At 40.3% G+C, this 21,181-nt stretch overlaps 2 protein-coding genes across 2 annotated transcripts; one reads left to right on the forward strand and one right to left on the reverse strand.

Annotated features, from left to right (window-relative positions):
• Positions 1 to 3,484: 3,484 nt before the first annotated feature.
• erlin1 (ER lipid raft associated 1) lies at positions 3,485 to 12,788 on the forward strand. The gene is made up of 12 exons (XM_080869577.1): positions 3,485 to 3,575; positions 4,482 to 4,610; positions 4,814 to 4,895; positions 7,060 to 7,106; positions 7,195 to 7,256; positions 7,366 to 7,491; positions 7,582 to 7,655; positions 8,565 to 8,623; positions 8,790 to 8,881; positions 9,023 to 9,112; positions 9,219 to 9,298; positions 10,435 to 12,788. Exons 2-12 carry the CDS (start codon positions 4,498 to 4,500, stop codon positions 10,624 to 10,626), a joined length of 1,017 nt encoding a protein of 338 aa, XP_080725703.1. The 5' UTR covers positions 3,485 to 3,575; positions 4,482 to 4,497; the 3' UTR covers positions 10,627 to 12,788.
• A 4,118-nt stretch (positions 12,789 to 16,906) lies between these two features.
• Positions 16,907 to 20,533, reverse strand: spef1 (sperm flagellar 1). Its single transcript, XM_080869039.1, has 7 exons — positions 20,267 to 20,533; positions 20,004 to 20,115; positions 19,326 to 19,473; positions 19,155 to 19,200; positions 18,104 to 18,182; positions 17,898 to 18,003; positions 16,907 to 17,465 (listed from the first exon to the last, which is right to left on the reverse strand). The coding sequence occupies exons 1-7, from the start codon at positions 20,373 to 20,375 to the stop codon at positions 17,352 to 17,354; spliced, it is 714 nt and encodes a 237-aa protein (XP_080725165.1). The 5' UTR covers positions 20,376 to 20,533; the 3' UTR covers positions 16,907 to 17,351.
• Between the last annotated feature and the right edge of the window lie 648 nt (positions 20,534 to 21,181).

Consider the following 21,181-nt stretch of genomic DNA (forward strand, 5'->3'; position numbering starts at 1 on the left):
CTGTGAGTTAGCGCTTTGGCAATAGTCGGAAGGAAAAACTCCCTTTTAACATGAAAAAGCTTGGCTGTGTGTCGCAACCAGTTTGGGGTGAGGGGACAAACGTAGGACAAAGGCATGCAGTGGAAGAGAGACAGAGATGAATTATAACTAATACTCAAAAGGAAAGTGGTGTATAAACACGCAGGAAGAGAAAAGACGTGTGTGAAGAAGAAACACTGTGCATCATGAGAGCCCCTAGCAGCCTAGGTCTATTGCAGTGTAACTAAGGGAGGATTCACCTGATCCAGACCTAACTATATGCTTTATCAAAAAGGCAAGTTTTAAGCCTAAGTGTAAAAGTAGAGAGGGTATCTGTCTCCTGAATCCAAACTAGGTGGTGGTTCCACAGAAGAAGGGCCTGAAAGCTGAAGACTCTGTCACCAATTCTACTTTTAAAGACTGGTAACCATAAGCAAGCCCGCAGTCTAAGCACAAATAACTCTAATGGGGTGATAGAGTACTATAAGGCCATTAAGATAAGATAGGGAATGATTATTCAAGACCTTGGTGAGAAAGACTTTAAGTTTATCCTGCTTTTAACAGAAGATAAGCCAATATAGAATAAAAATGCTCTCTCTAGTCCTTGATCATCTGAAGGCTTTTCAGTGAATTTTTCACACATTCTGATAATAACGAACTACATTAGTACAATGTACGAAGAGGACTCTCCATGTACATGAACAAACTGGGTTCTATTACACAACTGCAGCGCAGTACCTTTAATACCCACAGGGTGCGCTAAAGGTCTTATGGAGTGATAAAATGGTAAATGGCCTGCATTTGTATAGCGCTTTTCTAGTCCCTAAGGACCCCAAAGCGCTTCACACTACATTCAGTCATTCACACACACATTCACACACTGGCGATGGCAAGCTACATTGTAGCCACAGCTGCCCTGGGGCGCACTGACAGAGGCGAGGCTGCCGGACACTGGCGCCACCGGGCCCTCTGACCACCACCAGTAGGCAAACATGGGGTTAGTATCTTGCCCAAGGATATTTGGCATGCAGCCAGGAGGCAGCCTGGGATCGAACCACCGACCTTCTGATCAGGTGCTCTGCCACCTGAGCTACAGCCACCCCATGATAAATGGAAATTTCAAATTTTTGGTTAAAATTGTTGTCAATATATAGAGAGAGCCACAACAGTGAGTGCTCACAGCCATCTGTAAAAGACCACAAAGGATATATCATGGTTTAGGGGACAATCCCACAACCTTTACCATTATGGAAGCAGTGTGGGATTATCTTGACAGAGAGCAAATGCAGAACAAAAGCCAGCCAGTATCAAAAGAAGATATTTGAATATGTTTTTATAGTATTCATACCAAAAATGATGAATGCCGATGCTTCACTGGCTGATGAGCTGAACACGTTTTATGCTCGCTTCGACGCCGCAGCAATTAAAACAACAAACGGCTGCGCGCGCTCGGAGTGCACCAGTGAAGAAAATGCATTCGTCATCACAGAGCATGCCGTGAGGAACACCTTCAGGAGGGTGAACACCAGGAAGGCAGCAGGACCAGATGCAATCCCTGGCCGGGTCCTTAGAGCCTGCGCTGATCAACTAGCACCGGTGTTCACGGAGATCTTCAACCTCTCCCTGGCCCAAGCTGTGGTTCCCACGTGCTTCAAACAGTCCATTATTGTCCCTGTTCCAAAGAAACAACAGCCCGCTTGCCACAATGACTACCGTCCAGTAGCACTGACTTCAATTGTGATGAAGTGTTTTGAAAGACTGATGAGAGATCACATCACTTCTTCACTTCCTGCCACCATCGACTCACTTCAGTTTGCTTACCGGACTAATCGTTCCACAGACGATGCCATATCTCACCTGCTCCACACATCCCTGAGTCACCTGGACACTGGCAGAGGGAATTATGTTAGGATGCTGTTCGTGGACTACAGTTCAGCATTCAACACAATAATTCCCTCTAAGCTTTTCACCAAGTTGACGGATCTAGGACTCAGCTCATCACTGTGTCAGTGGATCCTCAACTTCCTCACAGACAGACCCCAATCAGTGAGGGTGGGAAAACAAGTCTCCCCCTCCATCTCACTCAGCACTGGAGTGCCTCAGGGCTGTGTTTTAAGCCCCCTGCTGTACTCACTGTACACTTATGACTGTGTAGCCACATCCGACACCACCTCCATTGTCAAGTTTGCTGACGACACTGTTGTTGTGGGCCTGATCTCCGACAACATCGAGACGGCCTACCTGGAGGAGATTAGGAACCTGGAGACCTGGTGCCAGGAGAATAACCTCCTCCTAAACGTCAGCAAGACTAAGGAGCTGATCGTGGACTTCACTACAAAGCAGGCAAGGAATTACAAACCCCTCATCATCAGTGGCACGCCAGTGGAGAGAGTGGACAGTTTCCAATACCTGGGTGTCCACATCACTCAGGACCTGTCATGGTCCTGTCACATCAACACCCTGGTTAAGAAAGCCCGTCAGCGTCTCTTCTTCCTCAGAAGACTTAGAGACTTCCATCTGCCACTGAAGGTGCTCAAGAACTTCTACTCCTGCACCATCGAGAGCGTCCTGACGGCAAACATCTGCACCTGGTTTGGGAACAGCACCAAGCAGGACAGACGAGATCTGCAAAGGGTGGTGCGCTCAGCCGAACGCATCATTCAATCAGAGCTCCCTGACCTGCTGTCCATCTACACCAAGCGGTGCAAGTCCAAAGCTAGGAAGATTATGATGGACCTCTCCCATCCCAACAATGGACTCTTCTCACTGTTGAGGTCTGGGAAGCGCTTCCGCTCCCTTAAGGCCAAAACAGAGAGAATGAGGAGGAGCTTCTTCCCCCAGGCTATTCGGGGCCTGAACCAGGTGTAGGACTGGACTCTCCCAAACACGTCGCTATAAGACTGGACTCTCACACACGTCACCACACGCACCACCACACATTTCCTATAATCCTATAATTCCTATAATTTATAATCCTTATCTTTATAATCTCTTCTGCTATTTGCACATTCTTTACTGTAAATTCCTAAGTTAATTTGTAAATTTTTGTAGTAAACTGTAAATTGTAAATATTGTAAAACTTTTCTTCTGTCATTTAATGGTCGGGCATTGTACAGCTACAAGCATTTCACCCCCATGTCATACTGTGTATGGTTGTGTGTGTGTGACAAATAAAATTTGAATTTGAATTTGAATTTGAAAAAAATGAAGTGAAAAGAACTTCCTTAGTCCACTGGTTTTTCTGGACATCTGTCAAAGACTGGCGATTGTTTTATAATATTGGTTTTGTAAAACATTGATATCCATACTGATATCTTCTTGCGAAGCCATTTGGGTCTTATATATCTGTATAAATAAAAAGGTTTTATCAAGATTTTAAATAAAATAAATCGTTTGACAAATTCCACCCATTTACAATGTCACTTCTTTTATTTCCAACAGTCCTGAAGGCAGCATAATGCAGCGAGTCAAAGCAAGATTGAAACCTGTGGGAGGCGGGGAAATGGGGGTGGGACGTTGAATGCTAAGATCAGAAGGGGACACGGTTTGCTACAGCGGTAATTTTACATATTATAAGCCTGTGGTTTACAGTACGTACTGAAACATTATTTGGTCGTAGTGCAGGACGATTTAAAAGCTTTGCTTCACGCTAGTAGCCTAGCAAGCTTACATTAGCATTAAGCTACACTGAAACAGTGCTTCACTTCCGATCCCACCCAGTGAGAGCTAGCCAGCCAGCTAGCTAGCTAGCTAGCTAGCTAGCTAATCCAACCCAGCCAGCTAGGGTAAACGTTACCAACCGAGTGGTGGGTAAGCCTGTGTTTTCTTTTTCAGAATGTATTTGTTTTAATGTTATAGCTACATCAAAGGACCTGTAGCTTTGAAGCACATATGTTGCTTCATAAGTTGGATGAGGAGTCACTTGCTTGTTACCCTTCTCAAGTCTTTCTGTCAGCTAATCGTGCCTGTCACCGTTAGATGTTTAAACTAAATACACGTGAAGTGTACTTTAACTAAGCGAAGTCGTTAATTGTCACCAATAGTGTTGCTATATGATATGCATCGATTGCTGTTAAGGCAGCTATCATAGGCATAAAGGTTTCCATGTTTGACCTGGGTGCACCTGTGTTAATAGCTGACCGTCTCACTGGTGAATATAAAAGGCGTATTTATGAGAGTGTGTGTAACGATTTACTTAAACTCTTACTTTCATTACAATGGGGTGAAAAACGGGGTGCACGGAGCAGAAAAGCTAAGCCATATAGTGTGTTGACCATAGACTTACTGGATGTAAAGAGGCAGGTTTTATGGCACATCCCATGCATTACAGATGGTTCACCTAAGAGTCTTGACTGCATGTATTGCTGTTAATAGTTACAGTTTCCACCTGATCACAGACGTGACAGTGCCCTGAGGACTTAGTGTTGTATAAATATTTCAGTATTTTCCTTTTCTGTCTGCAGGTGAGTGCTAGCAAGGATGACGATGCCGCATGTAGGGGCAGTATTTGCAGCAATAACAGGAGTGATGGCCATCATGTTGCACTCCTCTATTCACAAGATAGAAGAAGGACACCTCGCTGTGTACTACAGGTACATCAGGCCTGACTCATCACACCTGTTTCTAATGAAAATGACACCTGTACTAAGAATGTGGGAGTGCTATTTGTAAGCACCCTGTTTCAAATGATGGTTATAAAGTTATATGTCCTCTTCTTTTTTCCACTCTCATTAAATATAATCAAAAGAAAATCAGATGTTCTGAACTCTGGCCAAATAATTTGTATTTGTTTCAGAGGTGGGGCATTGCTGACTACTCCCAATGGTCCTGGATATCACATTATGCTGCCTTTCATTACCACCTACAGAGCAGTGCAGGTAAGCCTCTCTTTCCAGGCTTGAAACATGGCCTTTGAGCAAAGGCATGTGTAATGTAAGATTCAAACAGGAGGTGCCTGCGCTTTAAAACTAGAGTGGGATCTTCTATAAATAAGTCAGCTACAGCATGCAAACAGTTGTTATTCAACCGTGGCTGCAGGGGCTCTGTTTTACAACAAGTAAATGGAGCATTTACATGCCAATACATATATAGTTGTGGGCAGAAGTTTGCATACGCTTATCATTGGCATGAAAGTCATGGCAATTTTAGGTTTTTCATTGATTTCTTTGAGGTGTTATTTTTCTGGGGTAGAATGATTGTGCAGCCTACATCTTTAATGCCTTTAAGAAACAAGAATTGGTTGCACAGGTTTGAATTTATTTAGGATTTTCTCAAATCCACACTGTGTTGCAATTAAACATAGAGGTGCAAATATATACATACAAACCCTCTAATACTTATTTAAATGTCTCTTTACAAGTTCTGGCACAATTCTGTCTGGGTATTTGGCCACCGTTAATGGCAGAATTGGTAGAGTTCATTTAAATTGGTTGTTTTCTTGGTACAGACCAGGCTTTTAAGCATCATAGTTCACAAATTTTCATTTGTGCTTTGGGAGGGCAATTCCAGAAACTTGATGTTAGCCTGGTTTATCCATTCGAAAATCAGTTTTGATATATTTTTGGGATCATTGTCCTGCTGGTACACCCAACTGTGTCCAAGTTTTAACCGTCTAGCTGTTAATTGTAAGTGAAGTTGAAGATTTTGGAAATGGTCCTCATGTGCTGTTATTTCATCCAATTTGTGCAATGTACCAGTACCTCTGGCAGCAAAACAGCCTCAGACCATGCTACAGCCAACACCATGCTTAACAGCTGTTATAGTGTTCTTAGGTTTGAAAGCCTTACTCCTCCAAGCATAAGTCTTGTCATTGTGGAAAAATAGCTCAATCTTTCTGTCATCTGACATAAAACCTTTCTCCAGAAGGCATTTGGCTCGTCATTGTTGGCAGCTGCAAAGTTAAGCTGGTTGGTTGGTTTTGAAACACAGGTTTCTTTCTTGGTTGCATGTTCTTAGTGTAGGGTGATATAAAACTCCCTTTACTGTGGACAGAGATGTCGATGTTCCAATAGATCATGGCAGGCTTGAGCTTTAGTGGTTCCTGGCTTGTTCCTGAACATTCTAACAAACATCCTCTCATTTGAGGGTGGTAGTTTGGGTCTTGTTCCAGACCTTGGCAACATATCCAGGTAACTTGAAGAATTATGGCTGTTTTGGAAAACTACTGTTACAGTTAACGAACGTTTACAATCAGAATTGTAAAAGAGTATCATAGTAATATAGTAGAATATGCTTTACACATTGTATGCATTCAGCTTGTATTAACTTGAAACAACCATGCACTTCTTTATGTAATCTTGTATAGCTCCTAAATTATATAATGTAGTATAAAGTAGCATTGCACTCAATTTCAAATCTTAATAATACACTCACAGGCCATTTTAATAGGTACCTTGCTAGTACCAGATTGGACCCAGTTTTGCCTTCAGATCTGCTTCTCTGAAGCAAGTGCTGGAAACATTCCTCAGAGATTTTGTTTCATGATGGCATCAGACATTTGCTGCACATTTGTTGGCTACGCATCAATTATATAAATCTCTCACTCAACCACATTCCAAATGTGCTCCTTTGGACTGATATCTGGTGTCTGTGGAGGCGACTTGAGTACAGTGAACTGATTGTTATGTTTAAGAAACCAGTTTGAGATGATTTGACCTTTATGACATGTTGTGTTATTCTGCTGTAAGCAGCCATCAAAAGATCATACAGAGATGACATTTAAGGCTGTGGCATTTGAATGATGAAGAACTCCTGCAAATCAGAAAAGATAGGGGGTGCTTGGAGTCGTATGGCCATAAGCATGAAATAAGCAGGATGGATCCATGATTTCAATTTTTGTGATCATGTGCAAATTGTAGTCCTTTATTCCCAATTTTGATGCTCAGTTTGAACTTCAGCTATGTTTAATAGCAGTTGAACCTGTTGTACCCTGGATTTTATATGCTCAGTTTTAACAAAAAGGAAAACACACAGGTCACTTATACTGATAACTATGTCACAATATTTTCAATGGTTTTTTTTTTTTTTTTTTCTTTTTTTCAGACTACACTCCAAACAGATGAGATCAAGAATGTGCCTTGTGGAACAAGGTGTGACTGAACTTCCTAATTCAGCTGTTAATAAAGTCATTCCCACATTAATATATATTTACCTGAAATGTTTTTTTTTCCTTCACAGTGGAGGTGTGATGATCTATTTTGACAGGATAGAAGTTGTGAACATGCTCGTCCCCTCAGCAGGTGCAGCTTGTTTTTGTGAATTTCTTTCACTGCAAAACTTCCTTATTTTGTTGACTTATTAACCCTGTTGGCATCAAAGTAATTGTTGCTTTTGTTCTGCTATATTCAGTGGTGGACATTGTGAGGAACTACACCGCAGATTACGACAAAACTCTAATTTTCAACAAAATTCACCATGAACTCAACCAGTTCTGCAGCGTGCACACACTACAGGAGGTTTACATTGAGTTGTTTGGTTAGTACGTTTTGGTTGCATTTTACTACAATCCTGAAATTCCTGAAATTGGATCATACATTAGAACTTTTTCTTTTATTTTGTTTGCAGACATCATAGATGAGAATCTGAAGACGGCATTACAGAAAGATCTGAATGTTATGGCACCTGGACTTACAATACAGGTACCTAAACACACACATAACCTGCACATTTTCAGTGACATTTTAGGGATGATAAAATCAGCTAGTTGGTTTTGTGCTGTGACACATCCAGAACTCAGATTCCACCTTCCCTCATTCCCTCGCTCTGTCCCTTTTACAAAGACTTTAAGGTAACACTCAGTACTTAGAAGTCTATATTGTACATAGTTTAACATTTCCAGCTGAAATAGAGAATGTTTAGTGGGAAAAAGGTGAGATCGCACATGGATCATGGAGCTGGTAAATAACACACAGTTTCATACCAGCTAGATTTGGGCACTAGCAGCAAATGTACAGAGAGTAGAGATTAACAGTCAGTCCTTCGTACTGCCTACTAGTACACTAATAGTGTTGTTTTTGTTTGTTTTTTTCCTCTTCCTCGTTGGCAGTTGATCACCAAATAGCCCAAACTTATTGCACGTTTTCTTCCGCACTAACCTGTGTTAATACAGTTAAAAATGCTCCCTTTGAGGTGAGGTAAAACAGAAGTCAGATTAAACTGTTGTTTACTGCATTACCTATTAGCTTCTTGCAGGAACTATAAATTCATTTTAAGCCGCGGGGTAAACCAGGTTACTGTCTGTTAGTGTTTGTTTAATGACCCCTGCTCATGGGCCAGGACCATTAGTGCACAGCTAGGAAGAAACAGATGTTAGTGTGTCACCCAAACAACCCCTCCCCCCAAACCCACACACACAATAAATAAAAATGAAAATATAAAAAAATAAATGACATTTGCTCACCAGTTTGAGGGGAGGAGTCAAAGTCTGAATAGATACTAGTAGGCCAATCTATCTGTTTCATGTGTCTTTTTATTTTTGTGAGCAATTTTCCCTCACTGTTTCCCTCTTTTTTTCTTTTTTTCTTTTTTTTTTACTGTTTCCGATAAAGGCAGTTCGTGTTACCAAACCAAAGATCCCTGAGTCTATCAGGAGGAACTTTGAACTTATGTGAGTTTGTACAATTGAAGTTACCAGCATAGACTTTGTACATGGTTTAGTTTCTGTGATTTCCTCACTCAATTCATGCAAGACCACATGGAAAGCAAAATATTTGCAAGAACCTCATTTCTGTCTATCCTTGTGTGTCTGTCTGTGTGTGTTTGTGTATGTGCAGGGAAGCAGAAAAGACTCGTTTGCTAATAACAGCTCAGACTCAGAAGGTGGTGGAAAAGGAAGCTGAGACTGAAAGGAAGAAAGCCATTATTGGTAAATGCGCTGTTTTACTGTAAAGCAGGCAGTTCCCTTTTTATTTGCGTGACCATCCGTGCAATTTTAGCATTTTGCCTCTCAAAGTTATTCATGCGAAACCCCACTGCCAACCTCAGCCTTCTCTTTTCTGTCACACAGAGGCTCAGAAAGTGGCTCAGGTGGCAGAGATCCAGTTCCAGCAGAAGGTGATGGAGAAGGAGACAGAGAAGAAGATCTCTGAAATAGAGGGTCTGCCTGAAATCCTTTGGTTCCTTTCTGTGTCATGAATCTGTGTGTTCCTGAGTTGTGGTGTGCTGGTTTATTTGTCTCATTCAATAGTGCTTCTTTGTTTCAGATGCTGCCTTCCTGGCCAGAGAGAAAGCTAAGGCTGATGCAGAATTTTACACTGCTGCCAAGTTTGCTGAAGCAAACAGGGTAAAAAGACCCAAACAGTTTAAACACTTTGTTGTTAACATCAAATGCAGTCATCACAGATCGTATAGTTTTAAATCAGTAACACTCTGCTGAGAGGTGTTTTTGCAGTGGCTATAGTAATAAAAAAAATCCCTAATGTAAAAGAGAATAAGGCTTGATTTAGACTTCTTTGTAGAGCCCATGATGTAACCTATGTAGGTGGCTGACGTTGTTGACGCATTTATGCTTGTGCTGGTCCAATATGTGTTAATTACCTTGTGGTTGTGTCCTGATGCGGTGTCAGCTGATAGAAACAGTTGAAATGCTGGGGCTTTTTCCCTCCCTGGTCCCTGCTCTTTGTACTGGTCTGTTTTGTTTTTGTTTGTTTGTTTTTTAACGGCAAACATATTTGTCCCTGAAGTTTTTCTACTTCTCTGTGCATACATTCACGTCAGTTCTGATCATTACAACAGTCTGCATCCAGAAATTTGTTGACGTTTGTGAGTTCTTATATTGATGCTATGATTATCATTCCTTATTTTGAGATGATGATCCATATTTTCTCAATGATAAATTTAAAAACTGCGGTGGAAAAAGTAGCCAGAAATTCACAGGAGGACTCCATTGTACTGAACAGACCATTTACAATAGTTGCGGGCTGCGTCGACTGCGTGTGTAGCTAAACTCCCAGGGAAGTGCACGTTAGATTACGGCATAGGTTATGGCGTAGATTTCCAGCAGTTGTAGTAACATAGTTTTAGTTTATGTTTATTTGTAGGTTTATACGGCAAACGCATGGTTCCACACAAACCTGCTGTAATGATCTTAATAACCTCACTTCACCTGACCTAAACAGAATCAACTTTAAATAGATGCAGACTTTCGACAAACTCTACCAAACTGGGTAATTGCAGAAAGATGTCACAAACCATTAATTACCGTCCTCCTCACAAGAGTCAGGTCTTGAAGCAGCTCCACTTGATCAGAGTTAATTTAATTGCTCATCACTGAAGTTGGTCCAGCTGCAATGTTGCATTTATTTTTAGCCATGTAGCTGTATATAGTCACATTAAGATAAAGTGTTATCACAAACAGCAATGTGATCCAGCACTAATTGAATCCTCACACTCTTCTGTCTCTCTTCTAAATCCCTACAGCTGAAGTTGACACCTGAATACATGGAGCTGATGAAGTACCAGGCCATAGCAGCTAACAGTAAGATCTACTTTGGCCAGGACATCCCGAACATGTTTGTAGAGGGGGGCAACGGTCCACCAAAGTCTCCGCGCTCCCCTTCATTACCGAATGCTGAATCAGACTTCTTTAAAGTGAAGCCTGATGGACAGTGAGTCCACAGCTCTGCCTCTGCACAGGACAGGAGAGCTTGATGAGGAATTGTCTTGTCACTGGGGCGTAGAGCGCTGAACTGAAGATGATGATGATGGGTGGGGTAGCTTTTCAGCTAGTTTGGTGAACCGCACGCTTCAGTCTTAAATCTAAATGGCAAAAAAAAGAGTGGGAGAGGGTTTAAGGTGGAAGAAAAGTGAAAGTGAGATGGGAGAATGTGACAGATGAAAAGGATTTTTTTTGTTTTGTTTTGTTTTGGAGGGTTTTCAGCCTTCCACATTTTTAAAAAGACGAGCTTTAGAAATGAGATTGATGCCATAGTTAAAAAACAAGCATAAACATGCTAATGCCTGAGAAGGTGACGGCAACTAGTCGCCCTAATTTACATGTGCTTGCAATCAGTGCGGTGTTTAACTTTTGCTTTTGGGGCTGCATTCATTTTTCGTTTTTCTTTTGTTATCTTTTTTTGTTATTGATTTTTTGGATGCAAGGTCAATGATTTGTGATGAGCTATTGATTTTTGAGAGTTATGTGGCTTGGCTGCACTGGAATCTGACAGGTGACACTAATTAAAAGCTGGGTGGACAATGTATGTGCGTGTGATGGGGGTCAAGTCATCTCTGTGCCAACCTCACTTGCACTGACTTACTAAGGTGGCTGTTCTTTTAAGAGTATAAGGGCCCGTTTAAGCTGCTGGTGGATGAACTTGAACACTTGATGGGTTATATACAGAAGTGAGTGTGTTATAAATGTCCAGTTGAGTGAAATTATACAGATATTAGCTGTGGAGGGGTATCAGATTGGAAATGTAGTTTATTATTTAGTGTAGTATTCTGTTATTAGTTGTTTTTTTGGACCTCCTGTGACACAGACTCTGAAGCAAATGAGAGGGGGGAAAATGGAAGAAAGATCTGGCGTTGCTTAAAGATTTAGTCTAATACAAATTGAGGATGATTAACAGCTGATTGTTGTAACAGCGAGCACTGCAGGAAGTAGAGATTATCATTAAAGAAGTCAGCGCATGTTTCTTTCTTCAGATTGGTTTCCAGAGCCGTGCATGTTGAAATTATGAGTTTGGGATGGTTCAGATAGAGCCTGCAACCAACTCTGTTGTTATGCAGTGTCTTCATAAGTGGTTAAATGTAAACTCTCAGGACATGTATTAAATATTAATAAGACAGCTGTTTAATGTTCACTCTCCAAACAACAATTAATTCAGATTTTCACTATGAAGAAAGCTGCGGTTTGAGAGGAAAATGGAAAAGCACCACCTTTTCAGCTAGGTGTCTGTCTGGAACAATGCCAATTTAAGAGCATGCAGGGCGACTGAAATAGGAATAATATTTAAAACGAAATCGACATTTCATTGTCAATGTTTACATTTTTTATGGTGATTCATAACTAAGCGGACTACAGGATCTTCTGTCATTTCTCACCGAGATAATTGAAGTACCACAGAGCTTCCTATGACGACAGAAACTCGGAGAGGATTCACGTAACCTCCAATCAGTTTTTGACAGCACGAGTTCTACTCAAAAACAAGTTGGTCTGTTTAGAGATGAATGTTGCTTTGGCTTAAGAAAAGATACGGGTTGGTGCTAGTTTTAATGTGTGTGTACATTTTGATTCTGTTCTGCTTTGTGTTTTAGAAACATGGAAATACAATTGAGATAACGAGCCTTAAATAATATAATGGTTTACCCCAGACTTAAAGGTTCAGCGATTCTTACAGGCTAAAAGGCTCCTCATAGACTTTGAAGATGTGCCGTTCTGTACGGATCGTCGCTCTCGCTTTGAAAGACTCAACAGGCAGTGAACACTACGAGTGTTTTGAAGACGCCGCGCTGTTTCTGTGACCTCCATTTGGCAGTTTAACGCTGCACCTCGCAATTGCTTTGGTGGTGGGTTCAAATAAAAGATGCAAAAGAGGGGGATGAATCACTCACAAAAATAATTTTTGTCGATTTTTTTTTTTTTTTTGTACAATCTGTGAAATTTAAACATTGTTTCCTTGTTTTAAAAGGTTTATATGCAAAAATGTTTTCAAGTTTTGACAATGTTCTTATGTAACAAATAAAACCTATTTTGATACCTCTCTTCTCTTTGCATTGATGTGTGGGCATTGTTGTGCATTCGAATGCCACAAGGAGGAGAACTTGTGCCATGGTAGATGAGTCACTTGGTTTGAATACTAGCAGTGGCAGACTTGATCAAAAGAAAGAAGGAAAATATTTTATGAATAAATGGATGGATAAAGACCCCAGGGACCCATTGAATATGTGTCAGTTTGTACATTTCCAAAAGTTATGTATGTATAGAAGTAAAATCAATCATGAGCTTGTACAAAGTTTAGAAACACCTTTATTTTATGTGCTAAGTTATAGAAGGAAACTCAAATTTCCCATACTATTTTGTGACACAAAACTACACATGCACACTAAAATATATTTGCATCTTAACTGCAGCACAAGTGCCTCAAATCTCACTGTTGTTGTATTTATGTCCTTTTTCCAATGTTTTCAACAAGTGACATTATACATTATATCTACAGGTTTTCTATATGTTTACAAATTGATAGATATACCAACCCACATTTGAGCCTGTGCATAATTGGCATGATTTATATCCCACCACATATTCTAATAAGAGGAATTTATATGATGTGCGACTGTAGCTTTTTATTTCATTCCAAAGGCTGGGTAGTTGTGGAAAAATGAGCACGACTCAGTGAACACACTGAATATATAAACACGATCCATCACACAGTCCTTGTTGTTCTAACCCACATAATGTGTTGTAAACACTCCAAAAACAGATCTGTGTGAGTGTGTGTCTGTTGAGTTTGTAAAGTGGTCATCTGAAGAAAATAAAACCCGCTCTTCCCTCAGCACAGCCAGTCAGCTGTTCACAAATGCTTTCCAGGAAGCATTCAAAGTGTGTGTCAGTCCATGTTACCAGATGAAGGATGGCTTCCTCTTGTGACCTCTCAGCCCTCATGGACCCTGGTATCCTCTCACAGCCAAACCAGTGGTTTCTGGGGGAGGGGTTTAGCTTTTGATTGACCCAGATAAACTTTTTCCCCCCACTTTTGATAAGATTTTAAAGATATATGATCATATTGAGTGTTTTCGGGTTTAAATAAGCTTCACTCCTCATTGATTACAAAGGAAATTTGTTGGGTTTTTTTGTGTTTTGGCCTGTGCTTAGTGTAATGGGTGGTCTTATTACTTCTTGCCATTTGCGCAATTCCAACCAGTTTGAAGTCCTCTCTCTTAGGAAGTGAGGTTATGGTCAGGTTTTTTTCCCTTTCCTGGCTGAACCAGCGCTTTTCCTTTTGTTGCTTTTCATCAGATCCTGGATGATCCATCTTGCCTTGACATCATCCTGGATGTGTCCCCAGATACAGAAAGGTGTGGTCCCTCATCTCTGAGTAAATCTAGTTCCCAAACAGCAGGGTGATACTCAGTGTGATTCATCAGCGGCAGGCAGCTCCTTTATCAAAAGCAGCTCTGTTCTTCAGTTTTCCCTCACATTCTTATCCACTGTCTGTATTAAAAGGAGTATTAACTTTGCTATTTCCTACCACTTATCACTGTCTGAGTTTCTATGGAGACCCTGGTAATTTCTAAAGTCTGCTATACAATTAGGGCTCTTCTGTGGCTATGAATAGAGCTCTGTTTTGGGAAAATAACCCAAGAGATCATCAGGATTACTGTTTTACCAACATTGCTTGGTAAAACAGGTCTGCTTAATTTGTTTGCTTTTAAATTGTTCAAATAGTTGATTTTTGAGGGAAAAGGAAGGGAGAAATGGAAGCTAAGTAAACACTGTTTTTAATGTTTGCTGCTGCAGCCATCTTAACTCTTACAATCTTCAGTTTTTCAATCTGCTGTCAGGAGTTCCTGAGTTGATATGTCAAGTTATTATCTCAAATTTCAAGTCACTTCTGAGTAAGTTGAAATTTCAAGATGCTAACCCAAAAGTTTGACATGCTTAAAATAAATAAAAATGAATCAGTGGCAGAAAGAAACCTCCACAGGGAGTAAATGTACAAGTACCAGCAAAATAGGAAAACTCAACAAGGAATTAACGACCAGCCATAAAAAGTGCAAGCACGAGATTTCATGTAAAAAGGAATAAAGGCTTTAGCTTTCAAATATTTGACATATTGGAGCCTCTGTAAGTTCAGTTGATTTGATTATTTGTATACATTTTATATACAGTATATTGTTATATCTATTTTGAAATCTTAGCACGAACCTTAAATAAAATTGATTGTTGGTATCTTTTTAGAACTCTTCATGGCATAGAGTCAGAGGATTTGGAAACACGCCTCAGAGCTTTTGGTCCGTACTGACATGATAGCATCACACAGTTTTGTCTGCTGCACGTCCATGATGAAAATCTCATGTGTCGCACAGCATCACAAAGGTACAAATGTACATGTCAGATATTTATTTTAGATATTTTAAGTACTGTGATTGAAAGAAATGTATTACAGTAAAAGAAATCTAAATTTTGAATGATATTTTTTTAACATCTGTCCTTTGTATTGGACTTTGGGTCTTGCTTAACCACAGTGATGTAATGGTGCTGTTTTCATCTTCCTGTGGATTTCTGGTAAAAATTTCTTTTTGTCTCATGAACATGAAATAGATGAGGGAAGCACATCTGAACACTAAAAACATTGTTTTAAGAAATAACTTCCCACAGTCAAGCTTTTGATTAGCTGTGCTGTAAATGTAGATCACCTCAGCCACTGCTCATACAGTGATCGGGCATGTTATGAGATCAGGAAAGGTTTTTACTTAGAAATGTGGAAATCATCTGCTCATCTATGTTTAAGAGAGGTCCTTATTAAAGACACCTGGTATGGTATTCTGCTGCTGTAGCCCATCTGCTTCAAGATTAGACTTGATGTGCTTTCAGACATGCTCTTCAACATACCTTGGTTGTAACGAGTGATTATTTGGGTTGCTGTTGCCTTCTTATCAGCTCAAAGAAGTCTGGCCATTCTCCTCTGACCTCTGGGATAAACAAGGCATTTTTGCCCAGAGAACTGCTGCTCACAAAATGTTTTCTCTTTTTCAGACCATTCTCTGTAAACCCTAGAGATGGTTGTTTGGGAAAATCCCAGTACATCAGCAGTTTCTGAAATCCTCAGATCAGCCCATCTGGCACCAGCAACAATGTTACATTCAGATTCTCTTAAATCACCTTTCTTCACCATTCTGATGCACAGTTTGAACTTCGGCTTGAGTTCCTGCCATGTGATTGGCTGATTAGACATTTATTTAACCAGCAGTTGAACAGAAGTACCTAATGAAGTGAGTATATGTATTGGTTGTCAGATAAACAGGGACATTTTCATATAGTGTGGTCCGGCAGCAGAACCACTTTAACTGGGTGTGATTGTGACTCATCACATATATTGTGTCACACTGAGTCAGATGTTTTCCATTGTTAGGCGTAATTTACCAAAAAGAAATCAATAATTCATTAATTTAAATACATGCATTTGTTAAGTGGCTCCAAAGTGTAGTGGTTTATAAGCTAATGGATCCCAGGAGGAGAAACGTATTCCTTTATGGTTGCATCAAGAAGTATCCAGTGTAAAAGTCTGTCAGTTCAAACATGCAGAGCTACCTGCTGTGGCGACCCCTTGTGAAAAAAGGAGTAACTAAAATCTAAATCTAAAATAAGTGTAACTGTAAACTCATTAGGTGTTTGTTTTTCTCAGTCATTAATTAAGTGATAATGATGATTAATGAGGTGGCATGATTGTGAGCACGACAGTCACATTGGCAGGCAGCTGGAGATGATCAGCTGCTCCTGGTACAGCTCACGGGGTCACATGCCTCTCACGCCAACAAAGCCCACATAAAGTAAAATAATGAGGGACATCTCTCTCTCATTTGGCACTACAGAAAAACCTCAAGAAAGTGAAATGAACTTTATATCTGAAAAGCAGACGTTGGGCTGCGGTCTGCTGCTGCTGTCTCACGACTTCGTCAATGCTCCTGACTTTGATGTCACAGTAATTCTAAAAAAAAAAAAATGCTCGATAAAGTGGAAGTGAAATTATTAACTAAGTTCTGGTTAACTAAGGTCTGGTTTTCACACTTACACAAAAGCAGGAAACTTACCAAAAATGAGTGAAGGAAGGAAGTGGCTGCCGCCAAATGCAACACCATATATAGTTTTGTTTTGTTGGCTTTAACCCACGACTTGGCTTATTTGATACACTGCCCTCTTATTTAGTGAGACAATTGTGAATGGGGATTTGTGGCTTTATTTAGAAGCTGACAGTCAGAAATTATGGGCTGTTAAAAGAAGCCCAGAGATACCTTTCACAAAGAAGCAACTATTTACATTCAACAAGTCATGATTTCATATAAAAGGGTCATGAAGCATAAACACAGAAGATTCAAGATATAAGGCAGTGGATCATATTATTAAAGAAAGAAAAAGAGACATTTCTGCATCCTGAAGTGTGTACATTTTATGTTCTGGGATAAAATTCCATTTTTTTCTTTTTCAAAACAAGGATTTAAAAAGTTCACATCTGGAATCTCCCTTGTGCATTTCAACAGATGTGACAGTTTTAGCTGGTGGGATTAGATAAGATGATCATTTGCCTTAACTAATATTGCTTTTTTACAAAATACAGGTTTACATATCAGAACTGCTACAGACATTTCTCTGTCTGTATAGTTTCACAGCTGCTTCAGTGTGTGTTGCCTCTTGCTTTGTACGTCTCCAGATGCTGTGTCAGATCTTGAATACGGACATCCTTCAAGTGAACCAGATGTTCCAGCTTGTTCACTTTCATCTGGAGGATCTGCAAACATACACGACCAAGAAAACCAAGAAAAGAAAAAGAAAAGAGGGATGAGGCTAAAGAGAGGATATTTCTTTGAAGGCTTCTGAAAACTTCATAGTGCGGTGAAAGGAGAAGTTGCACGTTTGTGTCATCCTTCTGCTTCTCTCTAAACATGCAGATGTGACCACAGATGGAAAAGAAAAATAAGGGTTATATCTGCTGAGCAGATACTGACTCACTCGCCACTGCTGACACAGGACATTACACATGCCTAACACACACTCCTAAATATTTTTCTCCATCTCAAACACACACACACACACACACACACACACACACACACACACACACACACACACACACACACACACACACACACACACACACACACACACACACACTTTAGCAGAGTGTTTCCTGCATTCATGCATGTCTGCATGCAGACTTTACCTCCACAGTCTCCATCAAAGACATAATTGCTTTTTCTTTTTCCTTCAGCATTTGTTGGAAAGCAGGATCCATGTCTGAATAAAACTTTACTGCACGCTCCACTTTACTGTACCATAAAAAAAAGAATGGACAGGCTATTATTTTTGTTTTAAATGTTCTTGCGATTCATTGCATTATAATTAAAAGCAGTGGTTTTTTGGTCATACCTGTTTTTTTGCCTGTTCTTTTCATCTTTTTTCAATTCCTCCAGCTGAGTTAGAAGTCTTATCTCAGTCTGTTGAATTTCTGAAGAAAAAAAGTGTCTTGTTTTACAAACTATGATGTGAACAAAACACAATGACTAAAAGAATCTATACAGCTGAGTAAAAGAGATAAGGCTTGGTGGCAGAAAGGGTGACGACCAATAGCAGAAAGAGGGTGAAACGCTGAAGTAAGATTAGTAGATAAAGGAAAAAAATATCAGGCTTTAAGTCAACGGTGCTGAGCTCAGGCCAGCGATAAGAGCCATGTGGAAACTGATACGAGAACCTGAGTCATGTGTCTGATGGCAGGAGCGAGTGTAGACGGAAGAGGAAAGAGCAGAGGGTGGAGGCACTGGCCAGCTTTGATAGGGACGGATGAGGTGTGGGAAACAAGTTCACTCCTTTAGGGTGGTGGAATTTTCTTCTAATCAGTTCTCCCCGATTCCTTCAAATGGACGTTTCTTTGTGTTTCTGATTGGTCACTGCTATCTCTGGGATAGATTACACTTAATTTGGGCCTGAGAAGATCTTGGAGACGCTTCATTTCAGTGACAAAAACAGCGATGAACAGTCACTAAACTGCTCCCTTAAACAAAAACCAAATAAAGAGGGGGAAAAAAACACCTTGCTGAATGCTGAATATGCTGACTTGGTGTTTGGGAGTTGACCGGCAGATATAGCTGCATTAACAAAAAAAAGTCTAAAATAACACCAAACTCACTTCCTGTGCTAAATAAAGCACATCTTAGCTTCAGTTTTGTTTGGCTTCAGTTAAATAAAAAACAACAGTTTCAGCTGATATTCTGCACAAACTACACTATCATTATGACACATGCTGCAACATGCATAAGGCCAATATAAAGTCATTGCATTTATCCTAATTCAGCTGTTTTATTTCCATAATCTACTTAATGTTACTGACTTCATCACAGTTTGTAACTTCCAGCAACACCTACATCACTATCGTGTGATGTGATGCAAAGCCAAATATGGCATCAAATGCAGAAGATTGTACCTTCATGAGGTTTCTCCTGGTTCCTGGTGTCATAATACTCCATATCCTAAATTTATAAAACAAAATATATATCCACTGTAGTTAGATTAACATGGACAAGCATGCAGTAATTCATATTTTGCATTCAAATAGACAAAAAAAATGACCTATACCGTGTGTGTCACTACACACCAGTATGTTGTTGGTGGTGTACTCCAGTTTCTTGTCTATCTTCTCCCTGAGGTTGCTCAGGACAGGCACTATTGCTCCTGTGGTGCTCTGTGCAATTTTCTTCAGTGTCTCCTCAGGCACATGGAAGTCCAGCTTGGAAAATACCTTCCTATCCTCATATAAATAAAAACACATGTTTCTAATACCTAGAACTATGCACAGTAGTATCAGCAGACTCGGTGTGATTTAACTGATGAGACACAACATAGGAGCCAAAATGTTTTCAGCAAATTCCCATAAATCTGAAGCTGGCTTTGTGCCATATCAGTGGCGAGGGATGGAGTGAGTGGGTGTAAGTAGGATATGTCCGCAGGACCAGATGTGGAGGCCCAGGAAAAATTTTATTTGGATGGGAAAAACATTAGGCAATGTCTGTCATTCCTATTAAGAGATATTAATTAGCCATCTAGCTTTTTAACTTTTTTGTAGCTTGTGTACAAGTTTTTGTGGCAGGCTGTTAAAATGTGATGTTTTTCAGCTGTGGAGAGTGTTTTTCTCTGGCTGGGATGTAGTCATTCAATCCACCAGATTCAGAAGAATCAAACACACACACACACACACACACACACACACACACACACACACACACACACACACACACACACACACACACACACACATAAAACAGTGATGTCTTGCCTGTTGAGCAGGTTCCAGTTGCTGAGCTTCTGCTGTGTGGAGTTTGCAGAAACATAGTTGTGCAGATCAACAAGCTTGGGGAAGAAATATTTTACCACCTCAGCAGCCATCACTAAGGTTCAAAGAGAAACTTAGTCAGATCACAAATAAATAAAATTACCGTAGCTGGAGACATGGAGCTATGCAGATCATATTACTCCTGCTGTTACTGCTTGATTGTTTGGTTAGCACCTCCATGAGGACTGCTAGGCTAACTTTACTACCTGCGTCGCTGAAGTCTCTTGTGATGTGTCTTTTGGGCCGGGACAGCGGTATCTTATCTATCCACGCAAACAGGTCCTGTAGTTCCTCTTCGTTCAGTTCTCGTTCCATTATTTATAAAATTACAGTCGTTTCTGAACGATTAAAACAGTCTTGATGAGCTAACCTATAGCTTCAGCCCACCTCAGGTTGTTTGAAGCGTTGCTAGGCGATCAGCTGTTAAAGGGCCAGTTCAACCCCAAATCAAAAATATAGATTTGTTTCTCTTTTGGCCAATCTTTGAGGGATTTGGGGTTTTAGGGAGTTGCAAAGTCTTTCAGTTCTAATGTTGTGTTGTTATCGGCCTTCTCTTGAATACATTCAGTCAACTTGTGTTGCTCTGGTGCTCAAAGCATCTAAAAGTAAGCACGGCATCTTGCAGACATCATGACCCCCAAATCTACCCTTGAGGAGAGGCTCCTGGTAGTAATGGTAACCCCTTCATCTGGAGCAAACTCACCCTGTATGCTTTAGCAGTTTCTCTCCTTTTCCATATCCATACTTCTCTCTCTCATCATTCTGGAACAAGTTCGTCTTGGTTTTGTGTTTCCATTGTTTTCTGTGACGCTTTTAGTTGGTTTGTGGGAAACTCTAATCTGGCCTTTATATTCTTGAGTGTAACCAGTGGTTTGCACCTCGTTGTAAACTCTCTGTATTTCAAATGAAGAAGGCATCTCTTTATTGCAGACCTTGACAATGATACACCTCCTCAAGAGTGTTTGCCATCTTTTGAAGTCAAGTTCTTGGAGGTTTTCTTTTCATGACCATGGAATAATTATGTCATCATGCACCTTAATTCTCTTCTGTGGTATTTCAGCCCTGTTGGTGTGGCTGAGTTGATGAGTGCATTCACCCTTTTCATGTATCAAATTTGATTT

The sequence above is a fragment of the Rhamphochromis sp. 'chilingali' genome, assembly GCF_963969265.1.
Source record: "Rhamphochromis sp. 'chilingali' genome assembly, chromosome: 20".
In the NCBI taxonomy this organism is placed as follows: Eukaryota; Metazoa; Chordata; class Actinopteri; order Cichliformes; family Cichlidae; genus Rhamphochromis; species Rhamphochromis sp. 'chilingali'.